General features: G+C 52.4%; 1 protein-coding gene across 1 annotated transcript in view; it reads right to left on the bottom strand.

Moving 5' to 3' along the window:
- Nucleotides 1-4,206: 4,206 nt before the first annotated feature.
- Nucleotides 4,207-26,050, bottom strand: part of TSC2 (TSC complex subunit 2) — a 36,618-nt gene continuing 14,774 nt past the window's right edge. Inside the window, exons 23-42 of the mRNA XM_056866534.1 lie at nucleotides 25,657-25,750; nucleotides 25,121-25,223; nucleotides 24,449-24,543; nucleotides 22,186-22,314; nucleotides 19,076-19,240; nucleotides 15,294-15,446; nucleotides 14,734-14,846; nucleotides 14,342-14,557; nucleotides 13,478-13,693; nucleotides 12,904-12,972; nucleotides 10,273-10,430; nucleotides 9,591-10,093; nucleotides 8,740-8,815; nucleotides 8,128-8,214; nucleotides 7,526-7,712; nucleotides 6,935-7,074; nucleotides 6,073-6,151; nucleotides 5,686-5,777; nucleotides 4,884-4,982; nucleotides 4,207-4,373 (exon numbers count right to left, since the gene is read on the bottom strand). Of these exons, the coding sequence (XP_056722512.1) occupies nucleotides 4,209-4,373; nucleotides 4,884-4,982; nucleotides 5,686-5,777; nucleotides 6,073-6,151; nucleotides 6,935-7,074; nucleotides 7,526-7,712; nucleotides 8,128-8,214; nucleotides 8,740-8,815; nucleotides 9,591-10,093; nucleotides 10,273-10,430; nucleotides 12,904-12,972; nucleotides 13,478-13,693; nucleotides 14,342-14,557; nucleotides 14,734-14,846; nucleotides 15,294-15,446; nucleotides 19,076-19,240; nucleotides 22,186-22,314; nucleotides 24,449-24,543; nucleotides 25,121-25,223; nucleotides 25,657-25,750 (2,939 nt within the window). The 3' untranslated portion in view covers nucleotides 4,207-4,208. The remainder of the gene's footprint in view (nucleotides 4,374-4,883; nucleotides 4,983-5,685; nucleotides 5,778-6,072; nucleotides 6,152-6,934; nucleotides 7,075-7,525; nucleotides 7,713-8,127; nucleotides 8,215-8,739; nucleotides 8,816-9,590; nucleotides 10,094-10,272; nucleotides 10,431-12,903; nucleotides 12,973-13,477; nucleotides 13,694-14,341; nucleotides 14,558-14,733; nucleotides 14,847-15,293; nucleotides 15,447-19,075; nucleotides 19,241-22,185; nucleotides 22,315-24,448; nucleotides 24,544-25,120; nucleotides 25,224-25,656; nucleotides 25,751-26,050) is intronic.

Genomic DNA, 26,050 nt, shown 5'->3' with positions numbered 1-26,050 from the left:
AATTCCAACAGGCCGCTGGAATATGACGGCAGACCTGTGGCTCACTGTGTTCTCTTCCCCCGGCTGGCCCCGAACATACCCCCACGTTGGACGTTTCAGAGGGTAGGTGATGTTGCTCTGCAGTAGAACACTTAAGATTCTAGCGCAGTAGCACCTTAGAAACCCGACAGTAGTTTCAGGGTATATAAGCTTTCACGAGTCGAAGCTTCTTCCTCAGACTCCTCAAACGTCTCCCGGTCCTGTTTTAAAGCCGAGTGGTTAACCTGGGAGACTCCACTCGGTGGGTCTGGTATGACGCGAGTCTCCCACAAGTCTTCCCCTTGCTTTGAGAAGCTGCAGCAATTCTGTAACCTTGGGAGTGACCCACAACTAAGGTGCAAGATGGCTAGTTTCCAAATCGACCTAACTCACCCTCCCCTTAAACGAATCCCTCCCTGGAGAGGTGCCGCTGGTCAGTACTTCCTTAGTAACTCCAACCAACACATCCTTCATTCACCTCTATTGCCTTTCCAACCCCCCCACCAATATGATAATCCACCTGTCTGCATATTCCACTGGCCAGTTTAATTTTATGTGTATTGTAAGTAATTTATATGGGATTTTTACAAGAAAAATAATGTATATTTTTGTATATTTGCTATATTTTTATAGCGTTGGTACTTGTTGCTTGACATGTATAGAAATGACTTATTTAAAAAAGAAGAAAAAGGTGCGTGAAAGATTTGCTGAAGTGTTTGTGGGTGTGTGGGTGTATGGATTTGTGCCAAAGGAAACTTGGGGGGAATTTCTGGTTCCCCATATCTACGGCAGGGGGCAGGATCTCCCCGCAATGCACTAGCCATAATTTCTCCAAGCCTTTGCGAAGTCAAAAAAGGATTGCAGATACCTGATTGGGTTTTTCCGCATGTTGTTGCAGAATGTTCGTCGTCATTGGTTGGAGCCACAAATGTAGTTTTCTTTTTTGGAGAGATTTTTTGTTTTTTAAAAACGCTGGGCTTCCGACAAACTATATCCATCACCAAACGAGGAAAATGTGGTTCAATTTGTCTTTTTATAACGTTCCATTATTTATAAGGGTGCTATTTTTTTTTTAAAGACTCTTTTTTATATACTATTCCAAGCTGCTTTATGATCAGGTACAAAGAAAGAGAAAAAGGCACCGGGTTCCTCCTCTGATGGGACCAGGAAACGTTGCCAGGAGGTAGGGGGGAGGCAGAGGGGGTTTGGGCGAAGAGGAGCAGAACAGTAATTCACGAGTGGTAACTGGTGGGGACGGCTGTGCTCAGGGTGGGACGCTGCCATGGCAGAAAAGAGGAAAGCAAAGAGCAAGCTGGCTTGGCCTGGGCTTCTCCTCGCCACGCGACACAGAAGGGAAAAGAACAAGGGCTCGGATTGGGACCAGAGCAGAGGCCTCATCGGCTAGTGCAACTAGAGAAACATAAGCGGTACTTCAGATTCTGGAGGGAACACACTCAAACACGCACAGGCAGCAAGTGGCCCGTCAAGGGGTCTGACTTGAATTAAATAAAAGGATTTTTGCACTGGGTCATCCTGCAAAATTGAGTGTTCTCAGTTGGGTTTTTCTTTGTTTTTTTGGAACAGTGGGATTGACAAAGGCTAGCAATGTCAGGGAAGCAGGTGCCTTTGCACACGGGGTGCGTGGGTGGGGAAAGTAATGTGTGTGCGTGTTTTGTTTCTGCCGGCCTGGTGCTGGGTGCTTTGTCTGAAAGGATCGGAAAATGTTTTGGAGCGAGGGGTGATGGGAAGGAGGGCCGGGCTGCTTAGGGGCAAAGGCTCCCCAGGAAAAGACCTGGCTTGGAAGGACATGGCGTGAGCCTCGGAGTAGGTGGACCCTGATGCTTCGTGCATCACCCAGAAGCTCCATGGGCAACGAAGCCAAGTCCCATCTCCGCCTAGCAGATAAACCCTTGACTTTTGAGTTTGGTCCTCCCTCACAGCCAGGCGGGGTCTTATTTATTATTGCCGGAAGCCCCACCACAGAGGCCTGTAGATTTGTGCTGCTTCAGCCCCCACCTCCACCTTTATGGGTGTGTGTGTGGGGGGCTGGCTTTATAAAAGCTCCCTCTAGCCGACAGCAGAACCTCATGAGCTTAACGTTAAACATTTGCAAACAAAATAACCTTTTATTTTCTGTAATGCTGGGGAATGTTTCCTTTAAAAGAAAATGACAAAGTCAAATAAAAAAAAAGCATTGACGGCTAAGTAAATGTTTGCGTGTGTTTTTTAGAATCAATGTGCAGCTTCGGGGTTGTGCTGCGGCAAACACAGAGAAGGGTTCATGTGGATGGCAGATCCCTGGGGTTTCAAAATCCCCGCTACTTGCCAATTGTTGTTGCATTTTCCCGATACTCTCATGGTAGTCAGGTGGCAAAGACCAGTCTCGAAACTAGCAAGAACAGCTGCAGCCCCAACCACAGCGGAGAAGGAAACCAAGCTGGAGGTGGGGGTATTTGAGTCGTGTGTGTGTGTGTTCATATGCCACTGAACAATTTTCAGGCTTTCCTGCTACACGGCCATCCTGCTCAGGTCAAGAATTGTTCATTCCACACACTGGACACAGGATTACTACCACTATTACTTGAGATATCTGCCCCCTCCCCTGCCCCAGAAAACCCAGGAGCAACACATACTCTTTCTTGATGAGGAGGAGCCCCCAAGTACGTTATTAACAGCAGCAGTTTTTAAATATATATATATCAAACAGTGCTGAGAGGGAAAGGGGGGCAAGTGCTTTGAACAGAGGGAGTTCCAGACCCGAGCCACTGGAGAGACCTTTCTCTGCCGAGCCCCACTGGCGGCTCCCCTGGATCCCACCACAAAGGCACATGCAAACGGGCGCTCTGAAGCCAGCCTTCTCTCAACTGGAAGCTAGGAAGGCATAGAAATACTTTATTCCATTGCACACTTTTCGAACGTTTGCTAGACACAAGGAACAGAAAGGACGTTTTGACCCGGTGGAGAGGACTTCTGCTTTTCTCCCCAAAGGAGCTGCCTTTCCAGCCACAAGGGGCAACCTTACCATGCCTCCACTGACTTGCTGTGGCAGCCCCCCCCCCCACAACAAGCCCCATGGAAAAGAGAGGTGGTGCTTGGTGGTGCTTGGCAAAGCCACCCAGTCGATTCAGATTTCAGCAAACGGGCAAAGAGGAGCCCTAAGACTCCAGCGACTTGCACGTGACATACGGCCAGACGCCAACTGCTCCGTCATTCATCCAAATCGGAGACCGCCAGGCATACACGGGACGCGGCCACCCAAAAATGGTTCTGCCCTGCGGCCAGCATTGACCCAGCAGTTCCGCCAAGTCCCCTCTGGGCCACGTGGGCACCAAACGTGGCGCACTGCTTAAGAGCCATCCAAAAAGCTCCTGTCCACACGGAGAAGGAAGCATTCCGCTTCTCACCTGCCAAGCAAAGGTTAAACACACAAAAGGAAAAGGGGGGGTGGACTTCCAACCCTTTGCCATGTCCTCTTCACCTCCCTGCTGGTGGCAAATGCAAAACTCAATGTGCCCGAGAACTGCTCTAAGCAAAATCCTTCTGAGAGTAGAGCCAAATGTCTCTTTGCAATCAACTTTCACAAGCTCTGTCAGCCTCACAAGGCAAATGTCTCAGCGGAGGGCTTGCAGAACCAAATGCCTCCCCCACCCCACCCTATTAGCCAGTTGCCAACCTCCTTCCCGCAGAAGGCAAACTACATACATGTTTTTGGAGGGGGAAAAACCCACCGAGCAGACGGCCTACAGAAAACCTTGCGGAATCCTTCGGAGTTCACCGAGGCCTGCTGAACCAAAGTCTCTCCGTCCAGAGTGCAGAAAACACCTTTCCTGCAGCCATATAGTCCCACTTCTATTTATGAGGCTTATCCCGAATGTTTGACAAAACCAAAAGTGAAATGAACGGCAACAGCTTCTCCCTCTCCAGAGAATACCAACGGCACACAGTTATGGGGCAGCAATCTTCCAAATGAGAGACAGCAAACCAAAATGTGTTGGCAGTCAAGGGTCGCAACGCAAGAAGAGGTCGTGCTGCCGCTGCCAGGGGGAGGGAGGGTTGCCAAAAACAGAATCTTCTCTTTGCAGGAGCCACACAGTCACTGGCCCAAAGAAGGGGGGGAGAATTCTGTACCTCGCAGGCCGGATGGATGGATAGACAGACAGACAAGACAGAGGGGGAGGCGGTATCTGACCTCACACAAATTCCGTGAAGTCGTCCACCGAGGAGATGAGCCTTTTCCTCTGCCCCGTCTCATAGGAGGGTGCGGGATCCTGGGCAGCATGGGCAGATACTTTGGTGGGCACAGGAGGGTGCATGGTAGGGAAGCCAGAAGTCTGGTACTGGGTCTGCTCTCGGATCTAAAAAGACGATAAATACTTTTCAAGCTCTTAATAGGGGTTCTCTCAGCCACCTTTACAACAGTCCTGCAGTGTAGGGTCAAGCATAATCACCCCCATGCTGGGGACAGGTTGTGTTTGCCCAAGGGGAAGAGAAGCGTCGCTTGGCTGGGATGGGGATCTGTAGGCCCGACCCTGCTTCACTTCAGCCAGGGCTGCTGGGGAGTACAAGTGAACGAGGCAAGCCCTGATCACAGGGTTTCCCCAGAGGGATGACGGGCACCCTCCCTCTCTCACCCCATGTTTGGGCATGTCAAGTTCTGCAACGGCACAGTGGATGAGGTGAAGGGCAGAGGGCATTTTGAGACTTGGATTCAGATCTCTCAATCGGGGTCCTTGAAAGGCAGTTCTCATCCCCTGGCCCCCTTGAACGTTTGCTTCTGATTTTGGGGCGTAAGGAATGAACAAAATCAAACGAGTACAAAATCCTCTGGGATCAGACAGAAGTGGGAGAAAGAGACCCTGGCTTACTCTGTGTCTAAGCCTCTTGATGTGGCGCAGCCGGGCAATCCACTTAGACGGGTATGTGTCCGTGGGGTTGGAGCGGCTGTGATGGACTTGAGAGGCCATCTGTGCAAAAAGGAGAAAGCGGCCGGTCAGAGTTGGGCCCGCCCAAGCTTCCGCTGATTGGGTCAGCGAATCCAAAAGGGCAAGTGAAAAACGGCCTGGTGGGCTCGTGGCAGGGAGGATTGTAGGGCTTAGTCCCCTCTCGAGCCACACCCTATGGTGGCGCTGGGCTCACGTGTGTCAACAGACACTGGAATCCGTCCCACTCATGCCGGCAGCTGGAGAAAAGCACCACCCTCCGCAGAAAAGATCTGTGGAATCCAAACTGCATTGGAGAGCCAGCGTGGTGTAGTGGTCAAGAGCAATGGTTTGGAGTCTGATCTGGAAAACCGTGTTCGATTCCCCACTCCTCCACATGAGCGGCGGAGGCTAATCTGGTGAACTGGACTTGTTCCCCCACTCCTCCACATGAAGCCAGCTGGGTGACCTTGGGCTAGTCACAGCGCTCTCAGCCCCACCTACCTCACAGGGTGTCCTGTTGTGGGGAGGGGAAGGGAAGGTGACTGTAACCCGGTTTGATTCTCCCTTAAGTGGCAGAGAAAGTTGGCATATAAAAACCAACTCTTCTTCTTCTTGTTTGGAACCATGTGCACCACAAAGGGAGCCAGGATTGGTCTAGGCTTCCTGACAAGGGTCCAATCAGTGGCCAAGCTGTGTGTGCGCTGTACCCTCCCACCCACCACCCAGGTGCCCAGACGGCACTCACGTTGGCATGCAGGGCCATCTGACGGGCCACAAATGGGAGGTTCTTGTCCGAGACGATCTTGGCCACGCTGGTGTCCACCAGCCCTTCCATGTCTGCACACATGGGGGGGAGAGAAACGGTCAACGTCCTTCCTTTGGACAAGGCAACCCACTGGCAGGGCCTTCCTTCCCACCCAAAAGATCCATCATTGTCAACTGGCTCAAGCGGCAGAGTAGACCGGCCTGTCGCCTCCTGGCCTGGCCTCCACCTAGGGCTCTTCTTCTTCTACAAGAGGCGCTGCCTCCTAGAAGATGGAACTGAGGGTGTCGCTCTCACAATCTGGAGGGGGCCATACAGAGAATGGCCCACTGGATGAAAATGTGGGCAAGCTGCGGCCCTGAACCCTACCTTTCCGGCACTGCAGCGTGATCAGGTTACAGCTGTAGTCCAGCGGCTTGATAACCACGTGTACAAAGTTGAACTGACCCTAGGGGGAAGAAAACGGGTGGGTCAGAAGAGAGTCCAGGCCAGGAACTTCTGCCTCAGATGCTCAGGAGGGAGGGAGCAGCTCACCCAGCCATCAGAGACCAGCTGTGGCTAGAGCACACAAGCATTCTTCACATACACACACACCTCACATTCCACGTCATCGTGAAAAGGCCGGAGCTCTATCTCCTCTGTAGCTCTGTGGCTCAGTGGCAGAGCCCCTGCTTCGCATGCGGAAGGGTCCCGGGTTCAATTCCCGGCATCTCCAGTTAAAGGGACCAGGCAAGGTGGTGATGTGAAAAACCCCTGCCTGAGACCCTGGAGAGCCGCTGCCGGTCTGAGCTGACAATACTGACTTTGATGGACCGAGGGTCTGATTCAGTATAAGGCAGCTTCATGTGTTCAACTAGGCAGTTATGCCACAGGTGAATTTCTGAGATTAGAGACGCCTCAGGCCCTCTGATCTTCCTAGGCATGCAGGAACTAGTGTTCTCCACACACTCGGAAGAATACGCCATTGCGGTTTTGCCGGTTGCAAGACTGAGCATGCACACCAGTCCTGGAGCCAAGCAGCAACTCTGAGCCTCAAGCATACTGGGCCTGCCATGCTCCAGGCACAAGGGGAGGCAATTCCTCCTGTCTTTTGGCGGAGAGGTTGCGGGCCGTGGCACGAGCTGTGAGAGTTGCACCCTGCATCAGGGAAGCTTCCGTGGGTGTAGCGAGCGGGCAGCAGCTCAAACAGGCAGGCAGAAGCCCCCCCCCCCCCGGCCAGGCGCTTCCTCACCTTGATGGTCCCCAGTCTGAAGTCTTCCCCAGAGTCATTGTAAATGATGGAGACAAAGTCATTCCCCAGGTGCCGCTTCTTGTCACAGCGATATTTGTCCAGGTCTTTGGTGGGCATCAGGGTGGCAATGTGGAAAATGGCTGGAACACCAAGCAAAGAGCATTAACAGAACTTGGAAACTTCCTTTTTTAACACTATTTACTTATTGGCTGTATTTATGCATAACAATAACAGCAATAACACGTTTTAATGTGGCAGAAAGCGCTGACAGCGACCCCGTAGGGTTTTCAAGGCAAGAGATATTCAGAGATGGTTTGCCATTGCCCACCTCTGCAAAGTGACCCAGGTATTTCTCGGAGGTCTCCCATCCAAGTACTAGCCAGGGCCGACCCTGCTTAGTTTCTGAGACCTGATGAGATCAGGCTAGCCTGGGCCGTCTCCATTTGATTTGCCGTCCTTGACGGCAGAACTGCCTTTGGGCGGGAAGAGGGAAGCTTTCGCGGCATGTACATACATTAGGGCAACTCTGCTCCCAAAAGGAGTCGGGGTGGGGGAGGGGGAAGATGGGAAGAAGAAGGCCCCGGGCCGTACTTTGCATGATATCGTCGTGCCAGCAGTAGGTGAACTGCCCATCCTCCCCGCACACGTCCAGGCCGCCGAGGTAGATCTTGTCCGGCTGGCAGTCCTTGAGCTCAATCAGCTTGCCCAGGCCCGTCAGGAACTCCGTGTAGCGGTAGGAGCCATGCTCATTAGACAGTATGGCCAGCTCCTGGTTGCTCTGTGGAGAAAAACGGCGGCTGGGGACCGACAGGCCTGGGAGCAGAACCTCGGTTGCTTATGGGGGGGGGGGGCTAGGGCATGCTTCAGCGGGGCTGTCTCGGGCTGCTTTGCAGGAAACTGAATGCCCTTGTACCAACAATGCTAAAAACATCCTTGGATGTATAAAACTGAACTAGCAGAGACACGGGTCTAGCCTGTCGCATTGCTCAGGGTGGTGCATGTGGTTTCCCTTCCCCATGTTGTCTTCACAGCTCACAGCAGTGTCTGTGGTTCCCAGCTATATCTTCACAACAACCCTGTGAAGTGGGCTAGGCCAAGAGAGAATGGCCGGGTCAAGTTCCGGTTTAGTTTCTGTCCCCACCTGGAGTCCATTTTGCTGACTCAGGGTTTGTTTTTAGCAACACCCCCCATACCTGGCCTTCTCCAACATACAGCACTGCAATCTTGTGGGTGTCGTAGGGCGGGATCTGATCCAGGAGCTGCACGGACCTCTCAAAGGTCTAAGGGTGCAAACAAAATGAGAGATCTTGAAGCCTGCTTTGATTGGGGGGGGGGTTTTCTTAGCAAGGCAACACCCTCCATCCCTCCCACTTGAAATGTTTTGGTGGTTTGTTTTGTTTGGAAGTAACTTTTGGCTACCTTAATAGAGGACCGTCCTGCGGAGGTAGAACGTTCTTTTCCTCTACACCACTGGCCTGGAAGAGGCCACGCTGGATGTATTGGCCACAGGCTCTGATCGTGCTGGATAACTGCGAGGTCCCCAGGCCTGAACCTCACTCCTCAGGGACAGAGGCTGCATCCAAGAACGCTCCCCAGAAGCCCTGCTCCACCCTCGCACCAGAAGCCCTCAGCCAAGAAACAAATGCGGGACGGGGTCCCCGAAGGAAGACAGTCTGAGAACCGGCGGGGAAGGGTTCCACGTTCCGTCCACAGGCGCCACTGCTGCTCCTCCCAACCGCTGACAAAACACACCCGGCTATCCTCCCTCTCGTGTCTTTAGTGCATAAGCGAGACCCTGAGCTTACCTCATTGGGCAACAAGAGGGGCTTGTTGGATCCATCACCAAAGAAAGGGGAGTGATACAGCTGCAGGAACACAAAGCTGGGGAGAGAAGTTCAAGCGCCGTCAAGAGAGTCGAGGGTTCCCGTCTTCCCAGCTGCCGCCAGAGGGAGCACGGGAGGCGGACACTGAGCAGTCTCAAGCTGCACGGCGCTGAGACGCCGCTCTCTAGATGAGGAACTTTGGTTCTCTCTTTTACAGTGGCTATGAGCTGCTTAGAGAGCCAGGCAAACAAAAGTTTGGAGAGTTCGACAACCAAAAACAGCTGGCCAGCCTGCCGAGGCAGTTATGAATCCCAGGACGAGAAGCACAGGAGCAAAGTTTCTCTCCCTCAGCATTGTGAATGATTGGAGAAATCTCCGCCCCACCTCAGCTGCCTCTGACCTAAGCGAACGGCCACAGGGAAGCCCACAGGATTCAAGTCCAGGAGCACCTGAGAGACCCACAAGATTTTCAGGGCATCGTCAGCTGAAGGGAGCTCTGATTCTCGAAAGCTCATGCCCTGAAACTCCTGTGGGTCTCTAAAGTGCTACCGCACTCAAACCTTGCTCTTCTATCTTATTTATTTATTCATTATATTTTTATCCTGCCCTTCCCGACTAAAGCTGGGCTCAGGGCGGCTGACAACACAAAACTACTATTAAAATTATAAATATAGTATAAATATTTAAGACATCAGATGCAGACCAATACGGCTATGCCCTTCTAAAGCAAAGCCCTTGTGGTTTCCCGCGTATGCCAGACGTACAATCTGGAAACGACGGATCGGACCCACAGCCCCCCGATCCGACACTGCCCGCCGGGCCGAACTGCTCACCTGGGGTTGATCCCTGGAACCTTCTCCGCGTTGGAGGCCGCGGCCCTGCCTTTGAAGGGGTCCTTCTCGATCCTCTTGCCCCTCCTCGAGGGCGCCGAATCGGAGATGGTGTACCCTCGGGGGCGGTGGCCGCCCGGGGAACGGGGAGAAGAGGCGGGGCCGCCACTGTCCAGCAGTGCGGCCCCGGGGGTCCTGTCCTCCTCCGCTCTCCTCAGCCAGCTGCCTGCGGCCTCCCCTTCCAAGTGGCCTGACTGGGACTTGGATTTCACGTCACTGCTCAGCTTCCCGGCCGCTTCTTCGCCATTGGCGTCTTTGAGGACCTCCTGGAGGGTCTGGAGCTCCGGGGAGGAGCTGGACTTGCTGAGCGGCTGGGAGGGCTGGAAGGAAAGGGCCTCGAAAGCCCGGCTGTCTTCCAGGTGCCTGGCCCTTTCAATGGGAATGCCAATGGACCCCAAGTCTTCCGGCTTCAGGGCTTTTTCCTCTTGACTGGACGTTGAAGAGGACTGTGAGGAGAATGGAGTGGAAGAAAAGCCACTCCCTTAAGCAACGGCCTGAGGAACGAAAACGAGCCTTCCCAGCTGGCCGCCTTCATGATCCCTTCCCAGCAAAGAAGCTTGACTCTCCCCCACCTCAAGTATGGCGGACTGCACCCCTCTTGGCCAGGTTAAGGGAGCCACCTTACCCTGCTGTACATCCCAGGGGCTTTGCCTAACTTCTCGCTCACAACGCGATCCAGACACATGGCTTCGAAGTCTTCAATCTCTTGAGACTCCGGCAGAAACTCCCTTTCTTTCAAGTCTGCTGCCGGCGGGCTTCCTTCTTCTGGAACGATGGCCGATTCTACCAAGAAACACAAACAGAATGGCTGACGCCTGGAGAAGGAGGGAAGAGGAGTCTTTGGGAGGGTCGGGCTCCCATCCTCCGATGTCCCAACCTTTCCCAGACATGGGATTTTAGCAGGCAGATAATGCTGAAAGAGCTTTCATGGGTCCCCTTTCCCCTCAAGAGTCAAGAACACTTCTCTTTTGGGTCACCTGGAGCCAAGGCATCCAGGCCTGAGGCCCATAAACATCTAAGGAAATAGCAACAGCACAGATGTAAGGTAGTGTGAGGTCTTTTGCCAACTGGAGCACAAAAATTTAATGTTTCATGCTTGCATGTTGAAGGGGGGGATAGTCTTTAAAGTTATTGGCATTTGATGCATTACAGAAATGAACCCAGGAAGAAACAAAGGGCCAGTCCTGAAGATTCTCAATAAGTCCCCCACTGAACTCCAACACATTAGGAGACCAGCAGGCGGTGCTGGGCCTATGTGAGCAGTGAGGGGCAAAGGAGAGAGGACGCACACCAAGAATGGGTACTGGTTCTTGAGCTTCCCACAGGTACAGCATCATCTGACCACAGCACACAAACACTTATTTTGTTTGGGGGGGGGGGTAGGGGACTTCCCATTAGATTCCTGAAGTTACACCTCATCTCCTCAATCTCTCACTCTTTCTCTCTCTCTCAAAAAAAGACCCTCACACTTCACCTAGGGAGAAAAAAATCAACGCACCCTTAGCAAGGCAGAGAGAGGCCCAGAAAAACATTCAACATTCCCAGAAATGCCGAAAGCACATTTTTCCTAAAACTGAACCTGCAGCAAACGTCTCCAATAATTAAGATGCTTCCTAAACTCAACCTTTTAAAGACTCATGAGTGTGCATATGCAAAAAAAGAGAGCTGCAGTTCTAAAGTCTATTTAAAGGCTTTAAGCAGTGAGGTAGCTTTGTTTCATGAAAGTTTAGTTAGCGCTAAACACTCTTCCAGTTTGCAAGACCTGAGCATGGCTGTTAATACGATGTTTTGGAGGTCATTAATTCATAGTCGCCTTGAGTCGGAAGTGACTTGACGGCACTTAACACACACACACAAAAAAAACTTCTTCCATTTAACACATTTGCACCACTCCACGCCAGGCAGAAGCAGCAGGGACCAAGGATGAGCCAATCAGCTCAACGCTGGGCAAGCACCAAGATACAGCTGCCTCCTGTTCCTCACTCACAAGGAAACAAAATACACCTTTGGGGGGGGGGCATTTTGATACTTGGGGAAGGGATTTATGAGGCTTAAAGGAAAAGATTCCCCACTAGGATCTTGCATTTAACACAACGACATTTAAGACTGCACGGACAGTACTAGGGCCGCTGCAGAACACAAGCTACTTCCTACGTGCCTTGGCAGATGGAAGGTGGAGAGAGAAGGAGCAGAGGTTTTTTGGGGGGGAAGATATTTGTCCTGGGGAAAAGGCTGAAGGTACAGTAGTGACTCCCCTCCCCCATTTTGCACAAACCAGAACCACAAATACAAAGGGTTTTTTTTTTTCAGCAAGCAAAAAAATCAAATCAACAGAACAGCAAAATCTCACTGAAGCAGCTTTAGCAGGAATAAACGTGGGCTTGCAATATCCAAACTTACGTCAAAGCAGTTCAGAATTAGCATTGCACACGCGTGCAGAGGTCTCCTCGAGTGTTCAAGCCAGAAGCCTCCTGCCAGTCCCTCCAAGGGCACCCACTGCTCCCCGCTGGGTCAAGAACCACTGCCAAGTTTTAGCTACTGACCTCTGGGTCAGTCGATGGGATAACAGGACAACTACAGAGTAATCCCAACTTCACTGCTTGACCTGTTACAAGCACCATGCCAAATTCACACAAGACCTGCCGACCGTTTCATGCTGGAATTTTACATGGATTTTTTTAAGGCAAGAAGAAAGCACTTTGCAAACCCAGGCCACAGAGCCATAGCTTCAATTTGAGTTTTTCATTTTTAGACCATTATATAAAGACCCAGATTCCAACCTTGTCAACAAGATGGCAAAAATACTCTGTTTTAAGCATCGATTTGTATTTCAATTTAGGTAAAACGAATAAAAAAGAGTTAAGATTCTAGACCCCATGTTTGCGGACGCTCAGAAAATTGCAGGAAGTCGGAAATTTGTTAGGATTCAAAGGTTTTCTTACTCTGAAGCCGGCTGGCAAAATTAGTTCTGGTCTTGCAGGTCATAATGCTGACCTCTTCTCCAGGCCAGAATCCACCTATGAAGGACCACCCCCTCCTTTGTGAAACAAAGCTACGTCGGGGCAAGGGAGGCTGTGTCTGGCTTGGACTAGCTCATGCTACCTTGGAATCCCATCCGTTGAGGGCTACGAGACCAGGGTCAGGCAGGAAAACATGGAGGGGAAGACGGAGGCAGTTTTCACAAGCCAGAGCTGAGTTCCTTTCTCCCCTGCCCACCCCCTTTCCTTTAAACTCCTTGAAAGATAGGTGAGTATACCTGCCCAGGATATGCTCCTGTGCAGCCTTTCTTGAGAACTGGTCAGGTACATGGAAGAGAAAGAGGCCACTGTGAAGGGAAAACCAAGGGAGTTGCTACATTAAAAAGGAAGGGGAGAGAAAGACACACAGAGAGAGAAACCAGAGGGAGAAAATAATTTTTTTCAAAAGCAAGAGAGGCGTCAGTAGGAGGAGTCAGATTCAACAAATATAAGGGAGGAAGGATGGAGAGCAGTTGTTGGCTGTGTCAAGAAGGGGCGTCAAAAGGTGCACCGGGCAGGAGAAAGATTTGAAGCACAAGAGGAGGCAGGCTAATCTGACTCACAGGGCATAATTCTCTGCGTGTCTCCACTAAACACAACACAGGAACTACCCGACAGCATGGGCTGAGCCCCCATGAATAATGGGGGAAGCCATTTCAGGGCCCTGGACTTATGCCAAACAAATCTTTTTCAGGACAGCATTTCCCATCTCAAGTTTGCTTCTTCCCTGATGCTCTGCGTAGCTGTCAGTTTAGTACCTGACGCGGCTACCCTCCAGAAAGGAGCCCCCCCCCCGCTCGCAGCCGGGCTCACCTGTGTTGGATCGCTGCAGGAGGGAAGGCTTGGAGGTCCCGGTGGGCAAGCTGGAGGAGGGCACCGAGAGGGATTTGTAGAGTGCGGTCTCACGGTGCTCCTTGAAACGCTCTGCCGCCATGAGGGCATTGGACAGCTCCTGCAGGGGCATGTTGTCGATATCGGAAGAGAAGGGGCTGAGCGGATTCTCCAGGCTCATCAGCCAGCTGGTGTTTCCTGCTCGGGGGACAGAAACCACAGATCAGCTTTTGGGGAAGGGCCATGGCTCAGTGGGACAGCATCTGGCTGGCATGCAGGAGGTCCCAGGTTCAATCCCCGGCATCTCCAGTTAAAGGGACCAGGCAAGTAGGTGATGTGAAAGACCTCTGCCTGAGACCCTGGAGAGCCGCTGCCGGTCTAAGTAGACAATACTGACTTTGATGGACCGAGGGTCTGGTTCAGTATAAGGCAGCTTCATGTGTTCTGGGGAAGGGCCGTAGCTCAGTGGTAGAGCCTCTGCGTGGCATGCAGAAGGTCCCAGGTTCAATCCCCAGCATCTCCAGTTAAAGGGACTAGGCAAGTAGGTGATGTGAACAACCTCTGCCTGAGACCCTGGAGAGCCGCTGCCGGTCTGAGTAGACAATACTGACTTCAATGGACCGAAGGTCTGATTCAGTATAAGGCAGCTTCATGTATTCATGTGCAAGGAACAACACCTGTTACTGGGGCTGACCAAAGTGATGCCAAGCACTGCGCAAGCTTTCGATATCCTCTGTGTGGCAGCGTTACTGTCAGTGCAGAGGATTGAGAGTCACAGAATGGCTGATAAATAGCCCAGAACTGACGCTCTTCAGCAAACGGGTCTCTGGGACCTCTTCAGCCTACCTGTCGGCCTCCGGACCAGGATTTCCGCCCAGCCCTGGGTCAGCAGAGGGACGTATGCAGCCAGGTTGGCCTTCTCTTTCTGCGGAGGAGCCTGAGAGCTGGGAGCAGCCTTTTCTGTCCGAGTAGCGGGATAATTCTGTGGCCCTTGGGGCATGGAGCTGGCAGGGGCATGGGGGGCAGAGCCGTCCAGAGCGCCAACCCGCAAAGCGTGGCCACCTGCAGAGTGAGAGAGCGGCCGGGTTAAGCCAGAAGAAGCAAGTTCACAGAGCGCGGCGAAGCGGTTTTGAGCGAGAAGAAAAAGGGAGCTCCGTGTAAACTGCGCTCTCTGTAGGAAGCCTCTCCCTCCCTTCCATCCCCAAGATGGTCTAAACCAGGAGTCCCCAACACCTTACCAGACATCGACCTGACTCTGTTGCGGGATCCTCGAACCACTTGTGGGCCAGCCTGGGACTCCAGTTTGGCCGGGGCCTCTTTTATCTGCCTCACCTGTGAGGCGGGATCTAGGCTGGGAATGGAAGCACACATCAGAGATTCAGATCAGGGGGGTTAATGGGCCCGTTTGCCCCTCTCTGGTTCTTGTTTTGTAACACACTCTCCCTTGAATGCCAAGCTCTCCCAAGGCTCAGAATTCACGGTTCTCTCTTGGATGAGCGGCACTCCCAAGGCGAGGGGGAAGGGAAAGGTGCAAAATGCTTTGCAATGCCTCATTCACCCCGCAACTCAAAGCACACCAACTGAGATCTCAAAGCAAAAGGCCACCAACTCCTACCCCTACACTCTTGCCAGGCTGGCCAGCCAACTCACGTTGCTTGCAACTAAAGGTTTATCACCACACCAAAAGATTTTGCACCATTCAGTCTGGAGCGGCAACGGTTTTTCACCGTGCAAAAATCCCATCTCCCCGACCTCCTCCGTTGCGTTTTCACAAGGAGAAGCACTGGCCCAGGCTTACCGTGCCTCAGTTCTGCTCGGCAGCTCCTCCGAGTCCAGGCCCAGGAGCGACCTGGTCCCCGTCCCGACACTGGTAGTGATTGTCACGAGCTTGTTACCCACCAGCCACGTCTTGGTCCTCCCTCCCGCCAGGAGGAACTCCCCCACTGGAGACCTGAGAACACAAGAGAGCAGAAAAGGGTCAGAGAAAAGGTTGGCTGAGTAAAGCCAGCCAGGGCACCCACAGACAGAGGAAGAAAGGAAACCCCTGCCCTGTCTGACCCTAACATCAGAGGCACACGGAGAAATCCGCAGCGGCTGAGTTAGAGATAAAAGGCTATTTAACCTCCAACAGCAATAGAGATGACCAGTGGAATCAAGCATGTATTTGCAAAAGGATTGTAGCAGAGGCGCTGACATCAGCCAATAATTAGAGTTTGCATGTCAAAAACCAGCGGCCATTTTCTCCAGGTGAACTACACCAGCGTGGTATAGTGGTTAAGAGCAGTGGTTTGGAGCAGTGGCCTCTGATCTGGAGAACTGGGCTCTTGCACATGGGTGGGGGACTCCAATCTGGTGAACCGGGTTGGTTTCCCCACTCCTCCACATAAAGCCAGCGGGGGGACATTGGGCTAGTCACAGTTCTCTTTGAGCTCTCTCAGCCCCACCCGCCTCACAGGGTGTCTATTGCGGGGAGGGGAAGGTGATTGTAAGCCGCTTTGATTCTTCCTTAAGTGGGAGAGAAAGTCGGCATATAAAAACCAACTCTTGTTCTTGTATTGGCTGGAGATCAGTTGTAATAGTAGGAATGTCAGCAATGCTGATTCTATGACCTTAGGCAGATTGTGAGAGGGAGGGCACCATGGCCATCTTCTGGGCATGGAGTAGGGGTCACTGGCTGTGTGTGTGGGGGGGGGATGTAGTTCTGAAATTCCTGCATTGTGCAGGGGGTTGGACTAGATGACCCCGGCGGTCCCTTCCAACTCTGTGATTCTATGCGATCTCCAGCCACCACCTGGAGGTTGGCAACCCTAGGCTGAGCAGTATAGGTTTTTCATGGATATGGAAACCAGGAGCAGCTGAGGAGCCCCAAACCAGCACTGATGGTTACGAAGGCTGCCCTGGAGCCGAGGGGAGAGGCGAACTGCTCCAGCTTGCCTCCAGAAAGCACTGCTGGTGGTCGGTTCTGAGCTCCCCACAAAGAAGGCCATAGCGGGCCTCAGCCTCCGCTTGAAAGAGGGGCCTGCGCTGGAAGCCCCCCAGGACTAAGCATCGGTGCTGAGAAGCCGCAGCAAAATGGTGGGCCGAGGCCACTCCTGCGCCGGGTTGTAAAGCAAAGGTTCGGCGGGCCTTAAGCCTGCCAGTTGCCTCAGGACACTGCTTAGCCCACTGCACCCCCCTCCCACAAAAAACTACAGGCCCTGAAGAGGTCCAAACAACCCCAACGAACATAAATATTTGTGTGTTTTTTCAATTGTATGTTGGATACCTTTAACTTGATCCTTTCCCTTCTGTACCCTTCTGACTATAAAATACAAATATTGTAAAAAAATAAACAACCCCAACGGAAAAGCACAAAAAAACCCTCATGATTCACAGCACCCTTTCCACAAAGAGCCATTAAAAGGAGGGCCTGGCACCGTGAGCCCCACGGCCCCGAGCGCTTCCCCTTGAGCCCGAAGGCAGCCAGGAAAAGTTTCCCTCCCTCAGGCATGGCGAAGCCTTGCAGCCAGGCTCCCCTCAGGCCGCCGCACCAGGCCTCTTCCCTTCGGAGCGGACCAGGGGAGAGGGAGGGGTCCTGTCAGGCAGGCCGGAGGAAAGACCCCCTTTTGAGTCGGGGGGCTCCAGGTTTCTCCCCTCAGCGAAACCTGGGAAAAACCTGGAGCCCCCGCCCCCACCGACTCAAAAGGGGCTCTTTCCCTCAGGGGCCTCCCCTTCGGACCAGCCCACAGCCAAATCCTCCAAAAAAAGAGCTCCAGAGTTTCATCGGCACCGTTTTAAAGCCGCAGCTGGCCCGGTCCTGAGGAGGACCCCTTTTTGGGCCGTTAACAACAAAGCGGAAGCTCAGAAATGTTCCTTTTTTAAGCACGGCTTGTTAGTCACGAAAATGGCTGCTAATGAGCGGAATCAAGGCTCCTCAGCCTCGAGGATGAGGGGAGGGGGTCACGTGACCGTTTTGGCGGGAAAGCGCCAAAGAGGGGAAGGGGCGCTCCCAGCCCCGCCGCCCAAAAGAGTCAAAAAAAATGGGGGACGAAAGACCCAACCTAAAACCAAAGCTGGGTACCCCCAAAGGTTGGGTGGGAAAAGACTCAATTATGTATAGAAAGGCGCTGATATCTCTATTAAAAACATTAAAATATTATATTAAAAGAAAGCACAAATGGCAACTAATACAGGCTGATAAACCAAAACCACCATCCAAACGCGTTTCGGCCCCCCTGGCCTTCATCAGTGGTCTAATAAGGTCACTTATAACGCACACCAATACAAAATACAACACGTACCACAGCGTTAAAGCAGAATCATAACAACCCGGGTATGAAGGTAGGGATGTATTCCCATTTGACTCTTTGCCCAATATATTATATAGAATTTATAAAATTAAAGGGCCCGCTGCGGTGGGAAACTTGCTGCTTGTTCTTCTCTGGGCTGTGTTAGCCTTCCATACAAGGTTGTACACGCCAGTACCAACCAGTATCAACCAGCAGCGCCCGAAAGACCTCGACAACATTTCTGGACATTTCGTGAGTCACACCGCTCACTTCTTCAGACACTTCTTCTGAAGAAGTGAGTGGTGTGACTCACGAAAGCTCATTACCCGGCCGGAAGCATTGTCGAGGTCTTTCAGGCGCTGCTAGACTCTGGCCCTTTTCTACTGCTAAGAGACAGACGAATGCAGCTACCTGTTGTGATCTATCCCAGCCTACCGGAAAGCTTTGGAAATCTTTTCCATGGCCGGCCTGGTGTACACCCAGTCCTCCAAAGTGGGACTGCAAAGAAGCCACAATGATAAACGTGGAGATTCCACTGAACTAACACAGTTAATGACTACATATATGTATTTATATGTATTTATATTTACATGCATTCATTCTGTTGGAAGCCACCCTGAGTCTGGCAGTGCCATGGAGGGCAGGGTATAAACCTAATTATTATCAATAATACCTACAACAATAATAACAACAATAATAATTATTATTTTCCACTCTGCACTTTTTCACAGCCTCTGTGCTAGCAGTCAATGCATCTTGTGGTGGAGGATTCCAGAACTGTTTGCGCACTGTACAACATATTTCTATGGTCAGTTCTTTTTACAGCCCACGCAGCTGATGATCCCAGAGTTCGAGATGGACTATGCCGGAGTCTCTTTCCACACAGATCATAGCTGCATAGATTTCTCTCATGCCTCGCCCTTTCTCAAACAGCCCTGATTGCTTTAGCCTGCCAGGAGTGGATGGACCTTGGCTCAATCCAACCCAAACAGCTCTTACACTTGAGAAAACAAGCAGTTGGGTCCTGCAAGGCCATTCCGCTGACAGCTGTGCCTCCCTCAGCCACAAGATTTTTGCTTTGCAAGAGGTAGTCTCCTGTGTCAGCAAAAGGCAATCTGTGCTGGAGGAAGGCACCGTTGTTAACGGTACGGATCCAAGCCGAGGGGTCTGTCTGAAGGGAGGAAAGAAGCCAAGCTTTGCCATCTGATTTGGGAACTCAGAACCAGAATTTTAAGAAGCGTTAGGATAATTTTGAGCCAGGAGGAGGCGCTTCTGTCCAAGAGAAAGGGAAGGGAAGTGTGATGAAGCCAACCTTTTGGGCACCGCTGTGAAGTTCGAGAAGACGTATCGGGCCATCATATCGAGGCAGGTCTCCGTGAGCTCCAGGTGGAGGTTTTTCAGGCTGTCATCTGCTTGGGCCATCGAGTTCTCGTCCGCGGAGCCCAGGCTGGAGCTGGTGATGGACGTCTGGATCCGGCTGGAAAGATGGGCAGGAACGGGGTAAGGGTCAGGCCTCGGCAAAAGAAGGCGGTCACCTAGTCAGATCTAAAGCATGCAGCAGGCTGGGGTGGGGATGGGGGAGAGTCTGGCTGTCTCCTCGGCTATCAAATTCCGGAATTCCAGTTTGCCTGACTCCATGAGGGACGTCCCCCACCGCTGGCCCACAGGGGGCCCCCAGGAAGAGGGAGAGGAGCAGGGCAGTCAGTGGGTTCGGAAGCACGGCAGGGAGCAAAGCGCGGCAGGAGCAGCTACCGACTGGCCATCTTGTCCGTCCAGACCAAACCGGTGGTTCTCCAACTGCGGGTCGGGACCCTAAAGTGGCTTGCAGCTCTCCCAAAGGATGAGATGAGCCAGAAAAGAAGGGTCAACGATCCATTTGGGTTGACCTTTGGGGAATGTCCAGAATAGCAGAAGAAAAGACTGCTGCTCATCTACCATATATATATATATATATTAAAAAAAAAAATACCAGAAAGGAGGGATGAAAAATAAACTCAGTTCAGTGTTGACTGATGCAAAGTCCCTAACACTTTAGGTTGGGGAGGGGGAAAGCAACGTGAAGTTACTTTGTGAGCAGATCCTGAAAAGGTACAGTACGTTTAGAAGGGGGTCCCGCCTCACAAAGTTTGAGAACCACCAGCCGAGAGCTCTACCGCCAGCCCCCCCCCCCAAGCCAACACTGGGGCAGAGAGCGAGTGGGGATGGAAGCCGGCATCCGGGGCCTCTGGCCCTGGACTCCATCCTCAGAGCAGCCCAACAAGAAGCCCAGCCACCCGCCAGGGGCTCAGAGTGTAGCTCGATCAGAGCAGACCCTGACTGCTTCGCAACATAAAAAACCAACCAACATCTATTATAAAATATAATATGAAACCCCAAGACAAGGAATTGGTGGTCTCCAATACGCAGGGTTGCCACCAAGACGAGCAGGCTGGTCCTGCCTTTCCACAAAGGTTGGCTTTGACGCTAAGGGGCATCTCGGCCCTGCCCCAACCCAGAGGGTGTGTGTGCTATGCCCCCCGCCCTGTCTGGAAAGAAAAAACAAGAGCCTCTGCTTCTTCAGCTGGGCTGCTGGAAGCCAGAGCGAGAGATATCCCAAGAGTCTCAAAACCCCAACACAGACTGAGCGGCAAATTCCTTTTTTTTATACAAATGAAAGATTGCTTCTAGCATGGGGGATCTGCAAAGACGTTCCGCAGCTGGCTTCCTTCAGTCTAACTGGTGTCAAGTCATCCCCGGCATTCTTAGCCAGTCATTATCCAACTCTTTGGTTACTATAATTTCCATATAAATAATTTTTTTTCAAAAGCCTCCCAGGAGAACAAACTGGGGTGGAGGTGGGTTAGACAGGGGAGCAGTGTTCTCCAAGCCTTTGAGATGTTCAATTCTGCAGATCCTTGCAAAAAAAAAAAATTGTCCCAAACAACGGAATGTGCTCGTCTTGGTGGCTTAGCAATCAAAGAAAACTCATTTGTGCAGAGACCAACATTTCCCTTGGCAGGGAATGTATCATGGGGCTTTCCAGTCCCTTCCAAAATAGGCATTCTGAACAGCAGGAAGATGTTTTCAAAGACGCTGAAGGGCCAATGGGTTTTTCCTGAAACCCCCCACAGACCCACAGAGGGCTTTCAGCAAACCGTGGCTTGCAAATCCAGAACCAGCCTCGGGAGCTGGTTCCCCTAGCCCCTCCTCTCTTCAAGGGAGAGCATTTCCTCTTTCCTTGGTGGCTTCTTCAGCCAGGCTGCACCAATGCTCACCAGTGCTTAAAGACCACCACCCCCTCCCAAAGAACGGCCTGAAATCCTGGTTTCACAGGGATCCCTGGCTAACAACCACCCTGGCTAGTTCAAGCGAGGGAAGTAGGGAGGAAGTGGGACAAACATCTTCCCGAGGTAGCTTCTGACTACAAGCAGTGGTTTGTAGGGAGTGAGAGTCACGTCTGCACTTGATGCCATACAGGAGGGTTTGCAAACATCTCCCCTGTACACACAATGCTCACACAACGTCATGAAGTGTAAAAAAATAATGCATGGGGGTGTGGGGAGCCCAGCGTAGAGAAGAGATTATCAGAGGCTCCCAAGAGGTTTCTCATTCTACGTGGTCAAGAGGAGGGAGCTGTGGCTCAGTGGTAGAGTCCCTACTTGGAATGCAAAAGGTCCCTGGTTCAATCCCCGGCAGCATCTCCAAGTAAAGCATCAGTGGGGAAGGCCCCGGGGGAGCCACTGCCAGTCCAAATGGACCATTCTAAGTGAGATGGACTGACGGTCTGACTCCGTACAGGTCTGATAGCTTTGATGCCGTTCCATAGCCTGGCCACAAAACACACGGTGCCAGCCAATTCCACCTCCAAGCTTCGCTTTTTAGAATCACCACGGCTGGAAAAAGGGCTGCCCCAGAAAAGACGTCTCTTAATGCCACTGAGCCACAAGGAAGGGGAGGGGGGAAAGAGAGGGGAGGGGCCATGGCTCAGTGGTAGAGCATCTGCTTGGCATACAGAAGGTCCCAGGTTCAGTCCCAGGCATCTCCAGTTAAAGGGACTAGGCAAGTAGGTGAGGTAAAGGACCTCTGCCTGAGACCCTGGAGAGATGCTGCCAGTCTGAGAAGACAATACTGACTTTGATGGACCGAGGGTCTGATTCAGTAGAAGGCAGCTTCATGTTTTCATGTGAGATCTGGGTAAAACTGGGAGTCGTACAACAAAAGCCAACGTCTCAACGGTGTCTTCGAACGCATGCGAGGGAAGGGCTTGCGAAGTGCGTGAAGCTGAGCAGGGGGCTTCGACTCTCTTCGCCAGGGAAGTCATGCAAGGATTCCAGCATGCAACCCTCCCCCCTCCCCACCCCGTCACTGCAAGCAGAGCGGCCAAGAGCCCCCTCCTCCCCCCTCCCCCTGGCTCTTGGCCCTCCCTTTTCCAAGCGTCTCTACCTGCGGGCTGCATGGTCAGACACGCTGATGCTGCGGGAACGGAAGGCATCGGCTGCGGAGGATTCTTTCAGCTCTTTCACGGGCGGGGAGCTATTCAAGCTCAGCCGGGCATTTTTGGCTACTTTAAAACTACTAGGGGTGAAGAAGCAGCACCGAGACCCCCACACACACAGAGAGGTGGGATTGGCAGAGGAAGGAAATCATTGGAGGGGCAGAGGATGGAAGGCCAGAAAAGTCCCGGAAGGTGATGTGGGAAAGAACAAAAGAAAGAATGCCAAAAAAAAAAGGAAGGAAGGGGAGGGGGAATTAAAAAACAATAAGCAAAACTTGAAAGCAATAAAAACACAAAAACATTTCGGAAACAAAAACACCACAACAGGAAGCCGACACACCGCCCCCCCTCTAAGAAACGTTACACAACACCCCCCCCAAGTGAAATTAGCGAACAAGTTTAAAACCAAAGAGCTGATTGAGAGGGAGGAGTTGGAATACGACCGCCTACCGGGCCGAGAAAGAAAACACCATGGCTGTTCAGCGGCGCAGTCGGGGCACACTGCACACGCTCAGAGGCATGCTTTGCTACACTCACTCGGCATGTGCAGCGGGGGGGGGGGAATCCACATCCAATTAAGTTGTGAGATTCTGAAGACTCCGGTTTAATAGCCCAGCACCAATTTCAGGAGCAGATTTCAAAGGCAAGTTGCTGGGAACCCACGGCACCCGCTACTGAACATGCCGTCGCCAAAAATATTTGCCAGCTACGGGGGCCTGCTAACTCCCATTGGCTGAAGGTAACCAGGAGAGCACAGCGACAGTGTGGATGAAGATTCCTGCCTGGAGGGCAAGACGCTGTGGATCCATTCCACTTGATTCCAATGCAAGAAGCCCTCGGCAAGAAGCGCCTTGCTTGCTCTGGAGGAAAGTACTGCCACGGGCAGAATGAATAGCTGGGATCCAGGCCCACAGAGTCTTGCAAAAAGCAGGCCAAGATGTAGGTCTGAGCCCCAGTGAAAAGCGGGTTCCCAGAGGGAAGCGTCTGCCTCACGCCCAGTTCTGGCGGTACAGTCCTGCGCGTTTTCATTGTTTCCTGAACCACTAGGGTCTGCCGCCTACGGAGGCTCAAAAACAAAATGCCGAGAATAATTGCGATGCTGTTTTGAAAATGCCCAACAGAACAGCTCTGGGGAATCAGTAGTATTCCAACTGCAGTGTTAAAATTAAGAGGGGGTGGAGGCAATGGGAGAAAAAACACGTAGGAGAAAATGGTGCGTATCGGATAGCCGATTGGAAAAACAAAGTGGATGATCAGGCGTTTAAGAAATGGATGGGTTAGGGAAATCTAGAGAACTTAAAGGCAGAAAAACTATTTACGGTGCGGCATTAAAGGTAGCTGTCCCCCCTGTGGATCCTTGCAGGGCCAGGTGAGACCCTCTCTGCCTACGGGGCTTGGGCCCCACTCTTGGAAGGGCTTTGGGGCAACACGCTCAGGAGAGGCAGGCTCAACAAGGCGGCGAGCGCCCCAGCAACCGTTTCCCAAGTGGGACTCACAGCCAGGCCAGATCTGAACCCGGGTCCAAACTCCACCTTCCACCTCGAGCATCACATTGGTTTGGGAAAACCACAGGATGCAACCGCAGGCTTGGAGAAGGGAACACAAGGTTGACGTTCACACACACACACCCCGCACGCAAACGAGCACCACCTGTGAGCAACGTTAACTGAAGAAAAAGCACATCGGGCTGGCAGTTAAAGGAAGCCGGCCTCTGCAAAGCTCCTGAAAGCCGTTCCGTCAGCTATAAACGCTCACTGAACAAAACTGTAAACTACTGGCAGGATTCTGCTCTTCTATCTGTCCTCCACCCCCTGGAGCGAAACAGTTCCTAGTAGAGTGTGTGAAAAAAGGAGGACCCATTAAAAAGTCACAGAGGAGGCAGAAAGGTATGCTGAGGGAACCTTAGCGGCAGCTGCATGTCCGTTGCAGGACAAGAGAAGTGGCCCCAAAAGAAAGCCCTGGTCCCTCAGGCCAATCTGCAGTGGTCAAAAAGAAAGCAAAGGATTAACGTCCTCAAGCACTCTTTTCTGGCCAGACCGCTTCATTGATACAGAACGTTTCAGGGTTGCCTCCAAAGCGAAGGTGCCACAGCCACGCTAGAGCAACCGTCAGCCTCCGGACGACAAAAAAGCCTTGGGGAAAATCCATCATGTCGTAAAGGGCTTCAAACAGCTGTCCAAAGAAACCTTCTGCTTTAAGGGGGTCTCTTACCTCTTGGGTCTTTCGTTCAGACTCGTGCTCCGGGCCCGGAAGCTGTCCTTCTCCGGGGTGTCATCGAAGGACAGGAGGACGTTTGACCGCAAACCCTGACAGAGAGAGAATCCACGAAGGCTGACAGTATGGGAAGCGCCCTCTTGCCCCCCCCCTCCAGTTCTCACAGAGGCTAGCCATGCAAAAAGAAAGAAAGCAGCCCACTTGGCTGAGAAATGTGGGCTGTGGCTCAGTGGCAAAGCATCTACTTTGTGTGAAAGTCCCAGATTCAATCCCCGGCATCTCCCGTTCAAAGTGTCTAGCCACAGGTCACCCGAGACACCTCGACCAGAGAGGTGTCTGCCAGTACAAGGAGACAAACTGACCTTGCTAGACCAAGCCGCACGTGAAATTTCCCCCTACTCCAAAGGACCCCAATTGTGGAGCTGCAGCGGAGTGACCGAACCCTCATAAGAAGGGCCGTGCTGGATCAGACCCAGGAGGCCCATCAAGTCCAGCAGTCTGTTCACCCAGTGGCCAACCAGGGGCCTCCAGGAAACCCACAAACAAGATGGCTGCATCCTCCTCTCATCCCTCCACACAGCTCTAGAAGGAATGGCTTGCAGCCAGGAAGCCCCACCCCTTTCGCTCGCTCCTATCCAGCTCTGCATGGCCGGCACGCAGCATAGGTACCTTGGTGATGAATGGCACAAAGTCTTTCCGAAAGGGGAGGCGGCACTTGATAAACCACACGGCTATCACGTGATGCGCCAAGCATACGATGTACTGGTTGAACCTGGGAAGGGGGAAAAAAGGATTAAGGGGGAGAAAGAGAGAGCTTGATGAGAACGAAGGCACACAGCGCATAACACCAGCAGGGCCAGAGGAAGCGTCTGCTGGCCAGGCGGCAGCACTAGACAGATCGCAGTGGGAGGAAGGTGAGACGGAGGTCTCTGAGGAAAAGAACGTTTGCACATGGAGCAAACCAGCTCCCTGGCCTCTGGGGCAGCCCCTGGCCTTCCCAGGCTCCCTTCTTCCCATCCTGTGTTCTTGGTAAAAGGGTTGGGGGGAACCAGCAAGGACGAGTCACAAAAGGATGAGCCTGTCCTTCTGGTGATTTTGGGGGTGGGGGGGTAGAACGACAGGATGGTACGGGGGCAGGCACCTCTGGCGAGTTTCCACCCACCCCAGCGAGAGATTCACAGAAAAGCAGCCCAAACCTGACTTACTTGGAGGGGTTGGTGTAGGGCAGGGAGATGGCGAAGACGCTGGCGTACTGCTCAGCTGCGAAGTTCCTGTAGAGGTGAGGCAGTCGGGCCAGTGCTGGAATAGCCAAGGCAGAAAAGGCAGGGGAAAGACAGAGAACCGGTGAGGCTCAGCTTGCCATTTGACACAGTTCACGTGGGCCACGTTGCAGGGTGAAAATCCACAAAAGGGCCTTCTCGGTCATGGCACCAAAACTTCGGAACATCCTCCCCAGGGAAACTCGTCTGTCTCCCTCTACTGGTATCTTTCGCCAGCAGGTGAAGACCTTTTTGTTTTGTATGGCAGACCCCCCTCCCAATAACAGTTTCTTACTCTTCTCCTACTGCTATGTGTTTAAGCATTTTTGATTGAATTTTA

Source organism: Euleptes europaea, chromosome 21 (assembly GCF_029931775.1).
Source record: "Euleptes europaea isolate rEulEur1 chromosome 21, rEulEur1.hap1, whole genome shotgun sequence".
Taxonomy (NCBI): Eukaryota; Metazoa; Chordata; class Lepidosauria; order Squamata; family Sphaerodactylidae; genus Euleptes; species Euleptes europaea.
Note: the sequence above shows the minus strand (reverse complement) of the source record. Positions and strands in the feature narration are given on the sequence as shown.